Here is a 19,789-nt window from a genome sequence, read left to right on the forward strand (position 1 = left end):
CATTCATATATTGCTATTTACCATTGCATCTTATAACTTGATCAAATTCTATTAGTTTTTTATTTGAACCTTTTGTTGCCTTGCCCAATTTTGATAAGAATAGTTGCAAGAACATAACCCACATGCAATATTTTTATTTGTAAGAACATCCGCGGTGTAACAATTTTATTTCTAAGAAATTTCTGTAACAACGTGCGGGATATCCTTATATAGTATACACGATTGATTGTGTATGTCTGTTAATGTTAACCAGTATATGCATGATGCACGAAAGCTTATCAAATTTACAAAGACGAGAGTCGACTTCTTATTTAAGCCATTGGCTGGCTGCAACTTTTTACTGTTTCCCTTCTCAGTGATGCACTGTGCTAACAGCGGCTGCAGCTTAAATCCATCTCAAGGAAAAGGTACAGCCAGCCGGGATTTAATTTGTGGATGACTAGTCATCTTTGCTGTTCATTGAGAAAATTAAATAGTGAGAGCCTCGTCGTCGTCGTCGTCTAGCACCCATCGGAAATGGGCAATATTATATGTCCTCGATCACCTCCTCTCTGGCTCCAAGCCTCCAAGGCAACATTGCCTTCCGCTTCCGGGATCCGAAGCCTCGCAGTCACGAAAACATCAAATTTCTCGAGTGTTTTTATGTTTATCGAGTGTATTCTCTCGAATACTCGGTGAATAAGTTCTTTACCGAGTGCTGCACTAAAAATATTCGGCAAAAAAACCATTCGGCAAATAGAAGGTTTGCTAAGTGTTTTATTTTTTTGCACTTAGCAAAGAAATAAAATCTTTTTTCTGAGAAAGAAGGAGAAGAAAAATATGAAAAAAAAACTTTGTTGAGTGCCCAGATCTACGACGCTCGGCAAAGACCTTAGGTAGCGTTTGATGAGGAGTCGAGGTAGGATGGGATGGTCCCATCTCTATTTTCTAGGGCGGGATGGAGACCGAACCACTCTATTTTTTGTTTTTGTTTGGTTGAGAAAGGACATAAGGATCTATTTTGTGTTTGGTTGAAAGGATAAATAGAAATGGGATGGATGAGAAATTTGACGCCGTTACCTACTGTTGTAGTGGGACCCACCAGGACCCATGTGTAAATCTTTTTTCCTTTTACTATATATATGTCAATCTCTTTTCTCCTTTTATATTATACATAATAAATAAATAAAATCCTCAAGCCGCGTGACGGAATCACCACCGTGCCGGGTGCCGCTGGCGTCCCCAACGCCGCTCGAGTCCCTTCCCCATCCTGCCGGTGCTCGGAGCTCGCTGCTCGTCGTTCGGCTGCGCCGCGCTACCTGGATCTCGGCACAGCAGCAGCCCGGAGCTCGGCCGCAGCGCCCCTCCCGAGCACCCCGCCCTTCTTCTTTCCCAGCGCCCCTCCCCTCCCGGCCCCAGCGCCCCTCCTCTCCCTGCCGCCACCGCCGGCGCCCCTCCCCTCCCCCTCCCCCTTCTTCCCCGGCGGGCGCCCCTCCCCTCCCCTTCTTCTTCACCCGGCCGGATCCGGCCCTCCCTCTCCCAGATCCACGCGTGGGGCGTTTGTGTGAGGGATAGACATCTGACCTGGTCATGGAGGCGGCAGCCCAGACCATCTTGAGCAACGCTGGGCTGCTCCTGAGTGAGGAGTACCGGCTGCTTAGCGGCGTCGGCGGCGATGTCGCTGAGCTGCGGGACGACATGGCCACCATGAACGCCCTCCTCCGCATGCAGTCCGAAGCCGAGGATGGCGCCGTGGACCACTTCGTCCGGGAGTGGATGAAGCAGCTGCGCGAGCTCGCCTACGACGCGGAGGACTGCGTCGACCGCTACGTGCTCCGCATCAAGTCCAGGCCCAGCGACGGCGTGCGCGCCAGGTTGGAACGCCTGCTCGGGACGCTCTTGCCGCGCCGTCGCCTTGCCTGTGAGATCGGCGCCCTCCGCACCCGCGCCATCACCATCAGCGAGCGCCACGCCCGGTACGGTGTTAACCGTGACGCGCTGCGCCGCTCCACTTCCTTTGCCCCTCCGGTGCTGGCGGTATCCGCGTCTGTGCAGGCGCTCCGTCCTGCCAAGGACCCCGGGAACCAACAAGTCGTTGCCATCGGGGACCAGGCCAACAGCCTCGCTGAGCGGGTGAAGAAGGCGTCTGCTGAGCAAGACCGGTATCTGAAGGTGTTCTCCATCGTGGGGTTCGGCGGCGTCGGCAAGACGACGCTGGCCATGGAGGTGTGCCGGCGGCTGGAGGCGGAGTTCCAGCGCCAGGCGATGGTGTCCGTGTCTCAGGCGTTCGAGGCCGACAGGGATCTCAAGGCGCTGCTCAAGCGCCTGCTTCAGCAGGTGGTCAAGGACAAAACGGACAATGAGAGAGGCATCAAGGAAGAGGGGAACATTGGTGGAATTGACAACTTGAACGACACTGACCTGGCCACAAAACTCAACGACTGCCTCAAAGACAAAAGGTATGCACCGTACTTTTGTTTCTCGAATAAGCAAAAGATTTACGCATTATAAAGAGTTTAACCATACAAGATGCCTCAGAGCCGCCATATTAATCCTCACAAGATACGTTAGAAAAATTACAAATCCTACAAATTATTATAATAGTCAGAAATATTCTGACCATTAATTTGATAAATCATCATAGATAATAGCATTGAATTTATTTTGTTTTCTAAAAAATGACCACTTCTTTCATTATGAAAAACATAAATAACCCCCAAAATCTTGGCTTAACCACCTCACCTTTGCCATTATGAACAATAATTCAAAACAACCTTATTTTCTAAAAAATTACTTACCCCTACCAATATAAAAGATAATATAAAGTAACACCTTTACTTTGCATCTAAGGTATCTGCCGTTACAAAAGCATAAACTAAAATATCCCTAAAATTTATGTCTCAATTACCAATATAAGCTATTATCGAAAAAACTAGTTAACCATAAAATGCACTATATATATATATATATATATATATATATATATATATATATATATATGAGAGAGAGAGTAAATATAGTCAATTTTGATTACTTGTACGTACTAATGTATCCACGAAACTTTTACTTATGTAAGACTCTAGGCCGTGTGGTAGTACCTGTTCATGGGCTATTAGATTTTAATTTGGACTTGTGTGGGAGTAACTTCCTTCTTCATATACAACGACTAACCATGGTACATATAATTAAACAGGTACCTAATTGTGATTGATGATATATGGACCATTCGAGCATGGGAAGCAATCCAATCTGTGTTGCCAGAGAACAATTGCCACAGCAGAGTCATTGTTACCACTCGAATAGACACTGTAGCCAAAGCATGCAGTCCTGCTAGTGTCAATGCAGATTATATCTATCAGATGCAACCCCTAAAGTTGGAGGATTCAAAGAAGTTGTTCATCAGCAGAGCATTTGGCTCCGAGGATGCCAAGTTCCCCCAGGAGCTCGAAGATGTGATGGACAATATTTTGAAAAAATGTTGTGGGCTGCCATTGGCCATTGTTAGCATCGCCAACATTCTGGCAGGCTATAAGTCATCGGGAAGCAAAGAAAAGTGGGAAACAATTTGCAGATCCATTGGTTCACAGATGGAGAGCAACCCTACCCTTGAGGGTATGAGGCATATAGTCACCCTCAGCTACAATCACTTGCCTTATGAGCTCAAGAGTTGCATGTTGTACCTTAGCATTTTTCCTGAGGATTATGAGATCAACAAGGACCGGCTCCTAGGCAGATGGATCGCCGAAGGATTGGTCCCGGAGAAGCGGGGCTTGACCCTAATGGAGGTTGCAGAATCCTACTTGGACGAACTGGTGAGCAGGAACATGGTTGAACCACGCTTTGGCTTTGATGGGAAGGTGGAGTCATGTCGAGTGCATGACATGCTCCTTGAGGTCATGGTGTCCAAGTCCCTCGAGTGTAAGTTTGTCAGCCTGCTAGGAGGGCAGTATGCAGGGATGTCATATGACAGGATTCGGCGCCTCTCGATCCATGGGGATGACAGGAAGGCCCTCGGTACAAAGCAGCCCAAGAAGAAGAAGGTGGGGCATGGAATTGAGGGGATGGATGTGGAGCATATTCGATCATTGAGCTTGTTTCAGCTAATAGGGCACAAGCTGCTGGATCACCTACATAGGTTAACCTTGCTGAGGGTACTTGACTTGGAAGATTGCGAGGGCCTAACAAATGAGCATATGAGATATATCTGCAGGTTGTACCTTCTCAAGTTCTTGAGCTTGAAGGGTACAGGTATCAGCGAGGTGCCACCTCAGATTGCGAAGCTAGAGCACTTGCAGACACTTGATACACGTGGGACGTTCCTGCCCAACCTACCAGAAGCGGTGACCAATCTGGAAAAACTTGAGCGCATAGAGTTCAGACACAAGACTGAATGGTATATTATGTGGAGTCTGCCACGGGGTCTCGAGAAGATGAAGGCGCTACGTGAGGTGAATGTAGCAGTTCTCAAAAATGAAGTCCAGATTGCCCGAGAGCTAGGCAAATTACAACAACTTCAAAGTTTAAGCATGTACATCGACTGCCGTGATGATAATAGCGAGGTTTTCCAAGAGATTGCTGACTCTTTGAGTAAGCTCTACTCCCTCCGAAGACTTGACATATCAAATTTAGAGATTCATAATGGAAAGATGTCATTCCTAGATAAACTCCACACACCGCCACGGCTCCTCCGGTCCCTTAGGATCGAAGGTGTTCTCCAAAGGTTGCCCCCTTGGGTTGAATTACTGACATACCTTGTCGAGTTTCAGATCATGCGTGCAAGGCTTGTTGGAGACCAACTTTTTAGTGTCCTGTATAAGTTGCCCAACCTGAAGAGCATTTGGATGGATCGGAGGTGCTACAACTCCGATGAGATAGTTGCACGCAGTACCTACACCTTCCCTGTGCTCAGCAGCCTGAGGGTGACCTGTGATGAGACCTCACTGCCGAAAGTTTTCCTGTTTGAGGAAGGATCCATGACAAAGCTCGAGACATTAAAAGTGAATTTCACTGAGGTGGAGAGGAGCATTGTCGGGTTTGAGCACTTGCCAAATCTCAAAGAGGTAGAGCTCACGGGTAATAAGAACAACTCATCACTAAACCGAGCACTGGATCAGCTGAGGGATGAGAACAGGAGGCGCTCCAAGTCCAGTCAGTTCCAAGTTGTAGTGAAATACATGTGATCGATTGCATGTATCTTTGTTTTATTTCTGTTTGAGTCGGCCTTCTGTTGTTTTGGCCATGCGAGCAGGAGCTCGGGCGCATGTCGGAGCACGTGGCATCGTGCGATATGGATAGTCGTGCGGGAGATGGCACACGAAGAGCCCGTGGCTCGCGTTTAGGAGGATACTGTACAATCCTTGTTTAATCTTCTCCCTATAGATTATGCCCTTGTGTTGTAACGGTAACAAAAAAAAATTACAGTGACAATTTATGTTTGAATGTATGTTGTACAACCACCAAAAAAAATGATGCTTTGAGCGTGATGTTCACAGCATTCCGTTCACGAGTCTTCATGATGCCTGAACAATTAGCACATAATTCAAGTTTTGATGTGACATTAAAACAACCAATTTCATACCATAATAACCATGTTTGTTATGACTTTCTATTCTATCACGTCTTGTCTATGATACACTTAAGATAGTCTTGTAGTACCGTAGAAATTAAAAATCTCCTGAAATTTCTATCATAAGTCAATAGTTGGATTAAAAAGTTCCTTCACAACCTTTAGCCATTCTGTGCACAAATCATGTATAGAGGGGTGATTTATCCGGTTGATGCTATCATAAAGAATCATCAATCCCATGCCGGAAAGCTTTGTGAACAACAATGGTGTCTACAACACAATGGTATGGTTGACCTTGAGTTCAAAATCTATGGTTGGTGCAGCATGTTCATACCCGTCCCACGTGTCAGCTGAGGGGTATTCTAGCTTCAACTGGTGAACCATGTTAAAAGTAGGAAATGCCGCACCATTATGCTGTTATCCTCCAGTTCTAACCATCAAAATAGGCAAATATTGATGAGAGCAATTGCCTTTATTAAGCATCTCTGGGAATTCAGGTTATTATGGTAACCATTCAACCGTGCAACCAGGGACCCCATAGAGAAAAACAAGAAGTAGAAAAACACGCATATGATGAACCCTGCAATTGCCTAATCCTGATGTATATAACAGGAACATATACACGGTGGATTGATTTTTTTTTTTTGCGAGTATGGTGGATTGATTTTTGTTTTCCTTTGTTATAAGAGTTCATGTACTCCTGGAGCTAAGAGCTTACTAATCAATCCAAAGTGGTATTTAAGATCCAAAGCATCATTCATTGAACATAATTTTATTTGTTGATAGTGAGCTTCGAACTCTAATATTTTGTAGGAACCCTTTGAGAAAAATCCCTTCTCAATTTTTGCCAAGGAAAAAATTGACAATTCCAAATTAAGCTACACCATTGAAGTCATTGTCTTTGCATTTGTCCTTCTTCCTAGTCAAATGTACCCTCATGTATTGTTGGCATAGACAAATTATATTCATGAGGAACAATGCATGCCACATTCAAGTAGCTAAACATTGACAAAAGAAAACATGAGAATAGTGTGCATAATAACATTTGTGTTTGGTCGCCATTGTCACCTCAGCATATAACGGGTACTACAATGGCTGAACCCTGTTTTTTTTAACGTGTGACCCCTACTGGAATATATTAAAAGAAAAGTAAAAATTGAGTACATGGTTCAAGAAACAAAGAAGGTTAAAAAAAATAAAAAAATGACACATATGCATGTAGCCAAAAGTTGATAAGAGGGTGAAAGTTTTCTTTTGTTCACACGTGTAAAACCCCAAAATTTGCCTCTTTTGAAAAAAGGTTTAAAATGATTTATTTTGTGAATTTTTGTGCACATGAAATATAGAAAAATAAAATTTTTTCATTAAAATTAAAATTCATCATAAGGTAGCAACATGTCTGAGCATACATACCATTGCATCTGATTTATTTGGTTGAGTGGTTTTGATTGAAAATTCAAAATGGTTTAAATTTCTTTTGCAAATGAAATTTAAAATGGCTTAGAAATAAAAGAAAAGAAAAATTGAAAATAAAAGAGTTTAAAAAGTTGTAAAATTTGTTTTTTTGAAAACCTAACATGGTTCTCCTATTTTGAATTGAAAAATAAATTGGAAATAATATTTGAGTTTGCATAGGTTCATATTTGAATTGGGATTTGAAATAAAAAAAGAAATAGAAAAGGAAAAGAATAAAACCCCCTCTCTCCCCCGGCTTCAGCCCGTGCGCCCGCGGCAGCCCAGCTGCACAGGCCCAGTCTCCCTTCGCTCCTTCTCATTCGCGCCCGAAGGCCCAAGCTGTGACCGCAGCCCACCCGCGCGCTCTCTCTTCTCTTTGGCAAGCGGCCCAGCGTCACCGCGCCTCCTCCCTCCCTCTCAGCTTTCTCTCCCGCTCGGCCCAACTGGCCGTTTTCCCGAAGGCCCGCGCCTCCGCTCGCAGGCCGGCCCAGCAGCAAGCCGCGCAAGCGCGCGCTCCTCCGTCTCTCTCTGGCTGACAGCCCGACCCCGCCTCTTCTCTCGCCGCTAGGTGGGACCTACCTGTCAGTTTCATCCCTCAGCTCGAGCTCGTAACTGGCACGGAGTTCTTCGACCGCGTCCGTGTCCGCCCCGTCCACGCTCGCTCGATGGCCTGCGTCGTAAGCCACCTTGTCTCATAAATATCAAGCTCCACGCCCGTGTCGTTCTCCACCGTGCCCTAAAGCAACGCCGCAGCGTCGTTTGTGCCCTAGCGCCGCCTGTCCGATTCCGCCGAGAAGAGCCAAGGCCGATTAGACGCTCCTCCGTCACGGTAAGCCTGTTCCCGAGATTCGCGTTGAAGTTGCGAGCACGCCAATTCCCTTTTCTCCCTCTCTCTCGCTCTGTCTTGGTCTCCCCACGCCGCAGCTGCTCCACCGCCGCCATAGTCCGCTGCCCGAAGTCTCTGCTCAGCAATAGCCACTGCAAGTCGCATAATCGAGTTCACCATGTTCGTATCCATCTCCCTGTGCCAAATCAGAGTCGGATTAGAGCCCCTAGGCGCTTTGTCCAATAGCTCCGGCGAGCAATCAATCGATGTCGGTGACAAATCCCCCACCGAGCTCCCTGTTTCGGCGCCGGCACCTTTTCCCCTCCCCATCTTTTAATCTGAGCTGATCAGTGAAGATCTAACGGCCTCAATTAGTGATACCCCTTCGCGTGGCTTAATTGTATAAGAGCCCCTCCAGTTTTCTGTTTTCAAACCCGCGGTCCAAAGCGTAATCACATATTATGTTTTCTTCTTTGAAAAGCGTAGTTTCTTCGGTCTAGATCCAAAATACGTTTTTACTTATTTACAGTTTTGTCATTAATCTTGTTTTAGCCATAAAATCTCCGTTTTAACTCCGATTTGATCCGTTCAACTTGCGTTAGGTTCGTAATTTCATAATCTACATGTTCATACTACTGTTAAATATGTTTTCAACTTTTAAAATTCATGAGTAGATTTAATCTATTATTTTACTAAAGAAAATCTTATTTAATTCATATCTTCTACGTTTTATCTCTGATTTGACCTGTTCAAGTTGTGCTACATTCATTACAACGAGTTAGTAACAATGTTTAGTAACAATGTTTATCATGTCACTATTTCTAGAATTTCATGGTTTAAACTCTAATTTGAATAATAATTATGTAACTGGATTTTATAAATAAAATATGATTTGTTTTACTTTAGTTTTATAATTCAAATCTAAATTTGACTTGATTCAATTTATATTATTTATAAAATATCTTATATATATGAATTTATATAGTTAAAATAAATGAAGCCTATAGTTTTCTTTTTCACGTATAAAGCAAATCTTTCGATAGTTGTATCTTTTCAACCACAGCTTCGATTAGAGTGCTTCTTGCGACTGTGTGTTAGTAGCGATGCGCAGAATCGTGTTTTAAACTCTTTTATTTATTTTTCCATGATTGGTGTACTATTCTGATTTAGTTCTATTATTTCCTTCGTGTATGATTGTATGGATGCTTGTGTGGTGCTTTATGATTACGTCCAGTCGATGAGATATACGTAGTGATCAGGAAGAAGAAGAAGAAGAAGAACGTTGAAGATTAAAGCTTACCGAAGGCTCGGTGTTTTAAGGCAAGTATAGCATGTGATCTTCCTTGTTGTCCTATATACCTTTAATCATTTAATTCATACTGCATGTGTCTACCTTGACTGCCACTAAGGATTTCCTAGTACTTTGTGAAAGGATCAAGATGCCCAAGGGGGGTGACTTGGGCTAATTCTAAAATTCTTTGCAATAATTAAACCCTACGGTTAGCCCAATTAACCACTTGTGCATAGAAAGTGTTTTTATTGATCTACCGCACAAAAGTTTAGCAACCAATGTTCTAATCCTACTCTAGCATGGTAATTCTATGAATATAAATGATAAGAATTGAATTGCTCAAAGTAAATGTTCAAAGTAAAGAGAGAAGGAGGAACGCGATAATGTTTTGCAGAGGTATCGGAGAGTCGCCACTCCCCACTAGTCCTCGTTGCAGCACTCGCGTAAGGGTGTCGCTCCCCCTTGATCCGCGCAAGGATCAAGTGCTCTCTACGGGTTGATTCTTCGACACTCCATCGCGGTGAATCACTCACAACCGCTTACAACTTGAGTTGGGTCATCCACAAGCTCTCTGGATGATCAACAAGCTCACAATCACCACCAAGCCGTCTAGGTGATGGCGATCACCAAGAGTAACAAGCACGAACTCTCACTTGACCACGACAAGCCTAATGAGAAGGGTGGATGCACACTTTGCTACTCTTGCTTTCACTAATGAGGGCCCTCTTTGGGATTCTCAAATCTCAATCACCTCCCTAGGACCTTGCTCTTCTTGGCACTTTAAACGGTGTTTCTCAGCTGTTGGAATTAGCAAAAGTAACCCCTCACACGAATGGAGGAAGTATTTATAAACCCGAGTTCAAAATGAACCGTTATGTGCCTCTGTGGGGTGACCGGACGCTCCGATCAGTTCTCCCTGAACTCCAGTGATTAAGTAGTGACCAGACGCTGGACAACGTCCGATCACAATTTTCCCTCTCTGGAACCTTATTGGAGTCGATCGGACGCTAGCACCCAGCATCCGGTCGCTCACCTCTCAGCGTCCGGTCACACCAGATGAAATCACCTCGATCAAATGTACTGACCGGACTCTGTGCCAGCGTCCGATCACACCGAAGCCAGCATTCGGTCAGCATTTGACCCTCCATTCACTTCCAACTCGCGATCATATGTGAATGAAGTTTGCTCCAATTGATCTAAGGGTTATTTAGGAGCTACCTAGTGCTAGAGTTAACAGGTGTGCACCACACCTAACCCACTAGACTCACCTAGGTCAAGCTACTCGTCCATGCCCCCCTTAATAGTACGGCCAAAGGAAAAACAAAGTCCTAAACTACTCTAAATGTCTCTTCAACACTAAACGACACTTAGAACTAGTCCATCCTTAACCTTGTCGTCCATCCTTTGAAACCGAAACGATTTCCATCGTCGGGGCATGACAACCATGATTGCCTAATCAATCTCCCATTACCATGACCTAACTTAATTGCATCTGCAAAACACACGTTAGTCATAGTAATCTTATATTGTCATTAATCACCGAAACCCAACTAGGGGCCTAGATGCTTTCAATCTCCCCCTTTTTGGTGATTGATGACAATACCACCTTGAGTATGTGAAAGAGTTGAGGTTTTTAACATGCTTGGTTCATATAAGCTTTTGTCAATAAGAACAAAAGAGTTAGGCAAGCTTATATGACCCAAGCCAATATGATGTACTCAAAGGATATGAAATAAGTATGAGTACAAGTAATAAAACTCATTTACATCGGAGTAAAACGCGGAAGCAAAGCAAATGAGCATAACACAAGTAATATGACATATAAATAATTCAAAGTAGAGAGCACACATGTCACATATCACTTAACTATCACGATCACGTAGATATCACTATCACATAAATATAGTTTGATGCATGAAAGTAAACACATGAATGCATAATAGTGTATCACACATAAAAAACCAAATATAGTAGATAAACTCCCCCTAAATGAATCGCTCCCCCTAAGTCTAACATACTCGATCCCTCTCCCCCTTTGACGTCAAACACCAAAACCTAAGGGTCGGTCGGCGGGGCTGCAGCAGATGAGTCGGGCGCTGAGGTGTGAGGAGCGAGCTGGAACTAAGTGCCATCATCATCTGATCTTGAGCTCTGAGTTGTCTGACCCTCTGTAGCTAGAAGCGATGCTAAAGCGGTTTGGGTCGAATTAGGGACTGGTGCGGCCTGTGTCTCTGAAGGTATGACAGTAGCAGGCGGCTCTGATGATGCAATTAAGGAAGGGAGTGTCTCTGTCGTGCCTGTCAGTGGAGCAATGGTGGTAGGTACAGGGGCAAGTAGATCTGGCGGTGTAGGGTGCCCTGTCAACTCACTGAAAGACGCACCAAGACTCCTGGACACCGGGGTAAGCACAGACGAACTCTGAGCTGGTGTGAAGACTGTACGAAAAGGTGTGAACTGCGGGGCTAGCACTGGCGAAGCAAACCACTAGGACACCTGCTCTGTAGGTGAAGGAAACTGTGCCGCTGGCTGTCCCTGACTCTGAAGCCCACTGGGCTGTAAAGAAGGAGTCGCTGTAGTGGTGGCAGGCTAATCAAGCTGAGGTGTATGCTGTGGCGGTGGAGCTCCAATGGCAGTGACTACATGCTGCATAAATCCGAGTAACTGCTGCTGCTGATGCATGGCCTACTGCTGCTGCTGTATAGCCTGCTGCTGCTGCTGCTGGATTGCCTACTGCTGTTGCTGAAACTCATCCTGCCTGGTCTAAACTGTGCAAATGTGGCAACGGTCTCTTGAGCCTAGCGAGCCTGATCCTGTCTCATCCGCTCAAGAATAGCAAGTAGAGCGGGATCTGTCTGTGGTGCAGGTGGAGCTGAACTAGAGCTACCAGCCTTATGGTCATGTCATTGAGGAGGCATCCGAGGGATAGCCTGGTAGTCATCATCTGAGCTGTCGCTGGGGTCGCTCTCGACCATCCCCTCCTGTTGAGCATCAAGCTCCTCCTCCTCTATAGCTGCTATACCCCTAATAGTCTCATCTTGTTGGGCTGCAGTCTCTGGCACCTCCGGGCGACGGCGCGGCTGGCTAGGTGGTGTCATTGCACTATGGCAAAGCATCTGAGTAATGTTGTAAGCTGGAAACTCTGTAGTTGCACCACTATACTCTACCAGCATCTCTGGAGGCCTCACTATAACTGCCCTGTGAATCAAGAATGTAATCCAGTGAGCATAGGGCAACTGACGGTGACCTCTGAACCCCTCTGTAATAGTATCCTCCATCTCTGATAGAATGAGATCCCAGATGTCAAACACAGTCTTCTGCATCAGAGAGTTCAGAAGCCATAATTGTATGCGAGTCAAGCCCTCGCGATACCCCATCCTTAGAAGCGGGGTCCTCCTCATGATAGCATCAAGCACTCTGGCAGTAGAAGTAAGATCCCTGGGTGTCCTGCTCAACCCCTCACCGAATGGCTATGTGAAGCAATGGCGGACTAGATCTGTAGGAGGTACAATACCGCCATGAGGGCGTCTGGGAGGCACTGTCTGTCCATAGCAAACCTCATGAAGCCGGACTGGCTGCTCCTGAAGCCCGAGAATCTCCCTGACCCTAAAGCTCATCAGCCTGTAATCTCTGCCTTTGAATGCAAAGTGTATAAACCTGTGCTGTGGGTCAATCCAGAGTGAAGCATAGAACTCCCGGACCCAAGATGGAACATATAAGCCTGTCTGTCCGAGTAAATCAGTCAGCCCGGGCAAGTAAGATAGATAAGGGTGAATATGCTCTCCGGCTGCTGCTACAATATCCTCAATGTTGCAGACCCTCGGAGACCTGAAAACTGCTCCACTGTTAAGATATGCATTATAAAAATCTTCCTGCAGTGGTGTGTAGAAACCCTCTGAAGCTCTGTCATCCCTCCTCGGTGGGAACCACTGCTCAAAGTCTATGAATCTGAGCTGTTGAACCTGCTTGGCCGTGGCAGCCCTCAAGTCCAAGTGAGTCACTGGAGATGGACCCTGTGGTCTGGGAGGCGGACGAGCACCCCTCCGCTGTGTGTCTGGCCTCGGTGTGACTAGAGCATGGGTACGACCAGAGCGGCGTAACTGTGGCTAAGGTGCCTGCTCTGTCTCCTCTACCTGCTCTCCCTCCTGAGCCTACTTTGTCTGCTCTGCTGACTCCCCTGAGGCTGAGTCTCCTCCATAGCGACACGCTGTCCTCTAACCATGGTTGTCCCAGCTGGAGTACCATGACGACGCTCAACCACCTGGACAGCGGCCCTCTGAGCTGGTGAAAGTGGATCTCCAATAACAACACCACTATGAGCACCTCCTCTCTCTGCGCGCTCTGTGGCCTCTGCGACTGCGGCTGCTCTCGCTGTATCTGCATCAGGGTACTTGCGCTTCTTCGTTGTCAGCTTCTTCGTCGCCTTGCCTTTTTCAGCAGAAGGTAGGCGTGGCGGGGGTCTCAGATCCTTATCACCGGGACCACCTCCGATGTTCTTGACACAAGCCATCTGATGGAGCTGAAAAGAGCAACTGTCGCTGACAAAGATCAACTGCCACTGTCACTTCCGAGGCTTGGCCTCGATCCGTACTCGCGAGCTTGGCCCCGAGTTGACTGACAACTGCCAATGAGACCTCAGAAACACCGACTCACTGCATGTTAGAATAGATCGGATATATGAATAATTATAATATATCTAGAGATGCGAAACCCTAAGAAAGCAAGCAATAGATGCGGAATTGGAAACGAGGGCTTGCTACCTAATGAACCGGCGAACCAAAGAACAAGGAACGAATCGGGGAACCACCGGGTCGGCTAGGGTTGGGATTCCGGTGAGGCAGTGAGCACTGGATCGGTGAAGTAGGTGCACGAGGAGGCTCTGGTGGCACTGTTGAGCTGCGGGCGACTGGTGCTATGGCGCGGCTCCGGTGAAGGCATGACGGCGGCACTGAAGCAGAGCATGGGCGCGGCGGTAGCACTAGCGCAGGGCACGGTGACGTGGAGAAGGCGCGGGCGCGGCGATGCAGTAAGGCGGCGCGGGAGTCGGTGCTGGAGGCACGAGCTCGTGGTAGGGGAAGCAATGCGACGCAGGCGAGCTGTGGAGTCAGCGACTAGGGCGCAGCAGCGATGTCGGCGCGGTGCGGGATGAAGATTAGGGCAAACGGCGCGGCGATATATGGGGGTCCCCCGATGAGACAGAAAAGGAAACGGAGAAGAAGTCCTGAATCCGCAAGTTCCCTATTGACCGAACGCTCCGGTGGCAGCGACCGGATGCTACCACCTAGCGTCCGGTCGATTCCAGAGAGGTCCAAATCCCCTGGAATTGCGACCGGACGCATCCAATCCCAACTGACCGAACACAGCCAGAGTCCGGTCGATCCTGTCTACGTCTTCTTCCTCCGACTGGATGTAGGAACGCCTTCTGACCGGACGCTGAACAACAGAGTCTGGTCACTCCATCGCAGTAGGTTCACCTCCTATGAACTAACCGGACGCTGGACTTCAGAGTCCGGTGCAGCGTCCGGTCACTCTTTTTCCAGCAAATCTTCAAAGTCCTTCGTGCTGCCTGTTCTCAATCATGTCTCAACTTCAATAAGATCCAAATAAACACCAATTGGGACTGATGTGAGTGGCCTCTCTCAAACCCTCATATTTTTCAAAATATTTTGCCTTAGGCTATAAATCTTTTTAAGAAAATAGGTAATAAACGGGTGATTTGAAGATAAACGACAAAGCAACATTCATGCATATGCAATACTTGAAAGTAATTCTAGTTGCTTGTCAAGTTTGATCCAAGGTTAAGCTTCTTCACTTGCTTTTCGATGGTTATCTTAACCATGTTAGACAAGCCCTATATGCATTACCAAAGATTAAGCATGTTGTATATTACAATGCAATGCAAGGGACAACACAAGCTTATCTTTTAGTGAAATTACTAAAATCAAGCACATTGAGCTCATTCCGTAATCGACAAAAAGTCACCTCATCTAGCAGTTTAGTAAAGATATCCACCAATTGATCCTCGGTCCTTACACCTTCTAATGATATATCATTCTTAGTAACATGATCTCTAAGAAAGTGATGGCGAATATCTATGTGCTTGGTGTGAGAGTGTTGAACCGGATTATTAGCAAGTTTTACCGCACTTTCATTGTCGCACAAAAGAGGTATTTTTTCTAGAACTACACCATAGTCTAGCAAAGTTTGTTTCATATAAAGTATTTGTGCACAACAAGCACCCGTGGCAATGTATTCCGCTTCAGCGGTGGGCAACGCCACACTATTTTGTTTCTTGGAGGACCAAGACACAAGTGATCTACCAAGCAAATGGCACCCTCTAGATGTGCTTTTTTCTATCAACTTTGCACCCGGCATAATTCGAATCGGAATAGCTAATTAATTCAAATATAGCTCGTTTAGGATACCAAAGGCCAATGCTTGGTGTGTGCTTAAGATACCTAAAGATTCTTTTAACGGCACTTAAATGAGCTTCCTTAGGATTAGCTTGAAATCTAGCACACATACACAAACTAAACATGATATTAGGCCTAGATGTGGTTAAATATAACAAGCTACCAATCATAGAGCGGTAGAGAGTTTGATCAACCGTGTTATCTCCCTCATCTAGGTCGAGATGTCCATTAGTTGGCATTGGTGTCTTGATTGGCTTACATTCATCCATCTTGAATCTCTTAAGAAGATCATTTGTATATTTCTCTTGAGAGATGAAAATCCCTTCTCTCATTTGCTTGACTTGAAAACCAAGAAAGAATGTAAGCTCTTCAATCATTGACATGTCGAACTTCTTTGACATCAATTCACCAAACTCTTTGCAAGAATCTTCATTTGATGATCCAAAGATGATATCATCAACATACACTTAACAAATGAAGATATGTCCATCAAGCTTCTTGGTGAATAGTGTGGTGTCGACCTTCCCAATGGTGAAGCCCTTTTCAATGAGGAAGTCCTGAAGGCGCTCATACCAAGCTCTTGGAGCTTGCTTAAGCCCATATAACGCCTTAGACAACCTATAAACATGATTAGGATATCTAGGGTCTTCAAACCCGGAAGGTTGATCAACATAGACTAGTTCATTAATAAAGCCATTTAAAAATACACTTTTCACATCCATTTGATATAGTTTCATTTCATGATGTGATTCATATGCAAGGAGGATACGAATGGCTTCTAGTCTTGCAACCAGTGCAAAGGTCTCTCCAAAATCCAAACCTTCAACTTGAGAGAACCCCTTTGGAACTAGTCTTGCCTTGTTTCTCACAACTACGCCTTGATCATCTTGCTTGTTGCGGAACACCCACTTTGTTCCAATGACTTTTGCACCTTGTGGTCGCTCTTCAAGAGTTCAAACTTTATTGCGGGTGAAGTTGTTCAACTCTTCATGCATGACATTTATCCAATCCGGATCTTGAAGAGCTTCTTCTACCTTAGTAGGCTCAAAGCAAGAGACAAAAGAGTGATGTTCAATAAATGAAGCAAGTTTTTGTGAGCGAGTCATTACTCCCTTTGATGGACTCCCTATGATGAGATCTTGTGGATGAGCTTATAGTAAAGGTGTATTTCTTCTTTCAACCACTTGAGGGGGAGGTTGTGGAGCATCAACATCATGTGCTTATGCCACCGCTTGATCATGGAAGACATAAGTGTCTTCATTTTCAACTCTCCCATCTTTATCATCATCTTGTGGCACATTTGATGAAGAAGGTGGATCAATGACTTGTACATCATCTTCATCATCTTTAGGCTTGATGTCTTCAACCGGAATATTCTTCATGGCCTCCCTCAATGGTTCATCACCTACATCATCAAGATTCTCATATGCTCCTTGGGAGCCATTAGATTCATCAAATTCCACATCATATATTTCTCCAACCAAGCCGGTGGCATGATTAAATACTCTATATGCTTTGGACTTTGATGAGTAATCAACAAGAAAACTAATATCACAATGTCTTTGAAACTTCCCTAGGTATTGTCGCTTCTTGTAGATGTAGCATTTGCAACCAAACACCCTAAAGAAGGAGACATCCGGCTTCTTCCCATTTAGCAACTCATAAGGTGTCTTGCCAAGAAACTTTTGAAGGAATAGGCGATTGGATGCATAGCATGCGGTGTTGATAGCTTCCGCCCATAGAGCTTCGGGAGTGTTGTACTCATCAAGCATTGTTCTTGCTAGTGTGATTAATGTCCGGTTCTTTCTCTCAACTACACCATTTTGTTGGGGAGTATATGTTGCGGAGACCTCATGCTTGATCCCAACTTCATCATAATAGGCTTCAATGTTTGTGTTGTCAAATTCTTTCCCATTGTCACTTCTAATCTTTTTGAGTTTCACTTTAAATTCATTTTGTGCTCTCTTGGCAAACTTCTTGAAGCATGATGCAACTTCGGATTTGTCATGAAGGAAGAATACCCATGTGTATCTTGAATAGTCATCAACAATCACAAGACAATAAAGATTTCCTCCCAAACTCTTGTATGTTGTTGATCCAAATAAGTCCATGTGAAGGAGTTCTAGCACTCTTGTGGTTGATATGAAAGCTTTTGTAGGATGAGTATTTGCAACTTGTTTGCTGGCTTGACATGCACTACAAAGCTTGTCCTTCTCAAACTTCACATCCTTCAACCCTCTCACCAAATCATTCTTCATAAGCTTCTTGAGTGAGCTCATCCCAACATGCGCAAGTCTTCTATGCCATAGCCACCCAAGTGTTATTTTAGTGAATAGGCAAGTCTTTAAATTAGCATCTTCGAATGTGAAGTCCACTAGATATAGGTTGTTGTATCTAAATCCCTTGAATATCACTTGATCATCATTATTTTTGGATACAACCACTTCCTTCTCGGTAAATAGGCATTGGAAGCCAAGATCACACAATTGTCCAATGAATAGCAAGTTGAAACTCAATGAAGCAACATATAGCACATTTGAGATTGAATGATCATTTGATATTGCCACTCTGCCCAATCCTTTAACCTTGCCCTTTGAATTATCTCTAAATATGATTTTTTCTTGTCCATCTACTTCTTCATCTAGTGAGGTGAACATACGAGGATCACCGGTCATATGTTGTGTGCAACCACTATCAATTATCCAATGACTTCCACCGATCTTGTAGTTCACCTACACACAAGAGATTAAGCTTTAGGAACCCAAACTTGTTGAGGGCCCTTCATCTTCTCAACAAGTGACTTTGCTACCTAAATTTTCTTAGGCCTATTCTTGTTGGGAGGTCCTAAGAACATGACTTTCATCTTTTCACTAGAATCCTTTCTAAGCATGTAATGAGCATTGAAAGCAAAAGGTCTAGCATGCTTGGGCAAAAGTTGTGGTGGTGGAGTTTGACACTCATGAGCAAAGTGGCCTTCTTATCCACACTCAAAACATCTCTTTGGCTTTGGCTTTGATTTGTGTTGTTGTTGTTGTTGAGCTTGAGCCTTCTTCTTCTCTTGATTTGCCGTGTACCCAATGCCACTTCTATCCATCTTCATGACGGTGTTCATTAGGAGCTCACTTTGAAGATGTTTGCCTCCTGTGAACTTGCTCAATCCAATTTTAAGATGCTCTTTTTCTAACTTGAGCTTCTTGTTCTCTTCCTTGAGTGCATCATTACTTTTATCTTCCTTGAGTGCAACATTGTTTTTCTCTTTCTTGAGTTTCTTGTTATCTTCTTTTAGCTTCTCATTCTCAAGGATCAAATCACCATCATGATCAAGAGTTTCTAGTACAATGGTGTTGTGGGTTTCGAATACTTCAAACTCTTTCTTGAGCTTTTCATTATCTTGCTTGCGCTTGACATACTCATCATAGTTGGCGGTTTCAACCACTTTCTTGCTTTTACTACTAGAACTTTGCTCAATACTCTCAATGATCAAATCATCACATGATGTAGCTATATCAATCTTAACAACATCGTTAGTAGCATCATGTGACTCATTGGATAAATATTCTTGAGCAATAACAAGGTTACCATGATTAATCTTAAGAGTAGTATATTCCTCTTTTAGCAAGTTGTGGCTAGTGATGAGCTCATTGTGTATCCTCTCAAGCTTATCATATTTTTCTTTAAGCTCTTTCTTAGAAGATTTAAGCTCCTTGAATTTGGATGACATAGCATCATTTGCTTCTCTAAGCTCAACACTAGCCTTTTCCGCTATGTCACATTTAGCTAAGAGAGAATCATTCTTAATTTTAAGCTTTTCGTTCTTAGCTCTAGTCTTTCTAATGATCTTAGTGTATTGATTTAGCAATTTAACAAGATCATCATAAGGTGATTCATATTCATCATCATCACTATCACTATCATTATTGCTAGCATTTTCATCACCACTACTATCATCATGTGATACCTTTCGTTCACCTTTGGCCATAAGGCATAGGTGTGTAGAGGATGATGGCGGTGGTGTCGGTGAAGATGATGAGGAGTCAATCACAATTGCGGCCACCTTCTCATTATCACTATCATCATCGTATGAGTAACTCGATGAATCAATGTCTGTGAGCCAATCACCGATGATGTATGCCTTTCCACTCTTCTTCTTCTTGTGAAAGTCTCTCTTCTTGCCATCTTTCCTCTTGTATGGCTTATCTTTCTTCTTCTCATCTTCATCACTTGAGTCATCTTTCTTGCCCTTGTTCTTATTCTTGTACTTG

The 19,789-nt window shown here is 44.5% G+C and overlaps 1 protein-coding gene across 1 annotated transcript; it reads left to right on the forward strand.

Annotated features, from left to right (window-relative positions):
- The first annotated feature begins 374 nt into the window (after positions 1 to 374).
- LOC136545290 (disease resistance protein Pik-2-like) lies at positions 375 to 5,432 on the forward strand. The gene is made up of 2 exons (XM_066537324.1): positions 375 to 2,438; positions 3,173 to 5,432. The coding sequence occupies exons 1-2, from the start codon at positions 1,570 to 1,572 to the stop codon at positions 5,157 to 5,159; spliced, it is 2,856 nt and encodes a 951-aa protein (XP_066393421.1). The 5' UTR covers positions 375 to 1,569; the 3' UTR covers positions 5,160 to 5,432.
- The last annotated feature ends 14,357 nt before the right edge of the window (positions 5,433 to 19,789 follow it).

The sequence above is a fragment of the Miscanthus floridulus genome, chromosome 3, assembly GCF_019320115.1.
Source record: "Miscanthus floridulus cultivar M001 chromosome 3, ASM1932011v1, whole genome shotgun sequence".
Taxonomy (NCBI): Eukaryota; Viridiplantae; Streptophyta; class Magnoliopsida; order Poales; family Poaceae; genus Miscanthus; species Miscanthus floridulus.

Bases quoted from the DNA above. Each gene is read 5' to 3' on its own strand.
- LOC136545290 (XM_066537324.1), top strand. From the start codon at position 1,570: ATGGAGGCGGCAGCCCAGACCATCTTGAGCAACGCTGGGCTGCTCCTG. The intron at 2,439-3,172 runs GTATGCACCGTA...ATAATTAAACAG, and splicing joins GACTGCCTCAAAGACAAAAG to GTACCTAATTGTGATTGATG.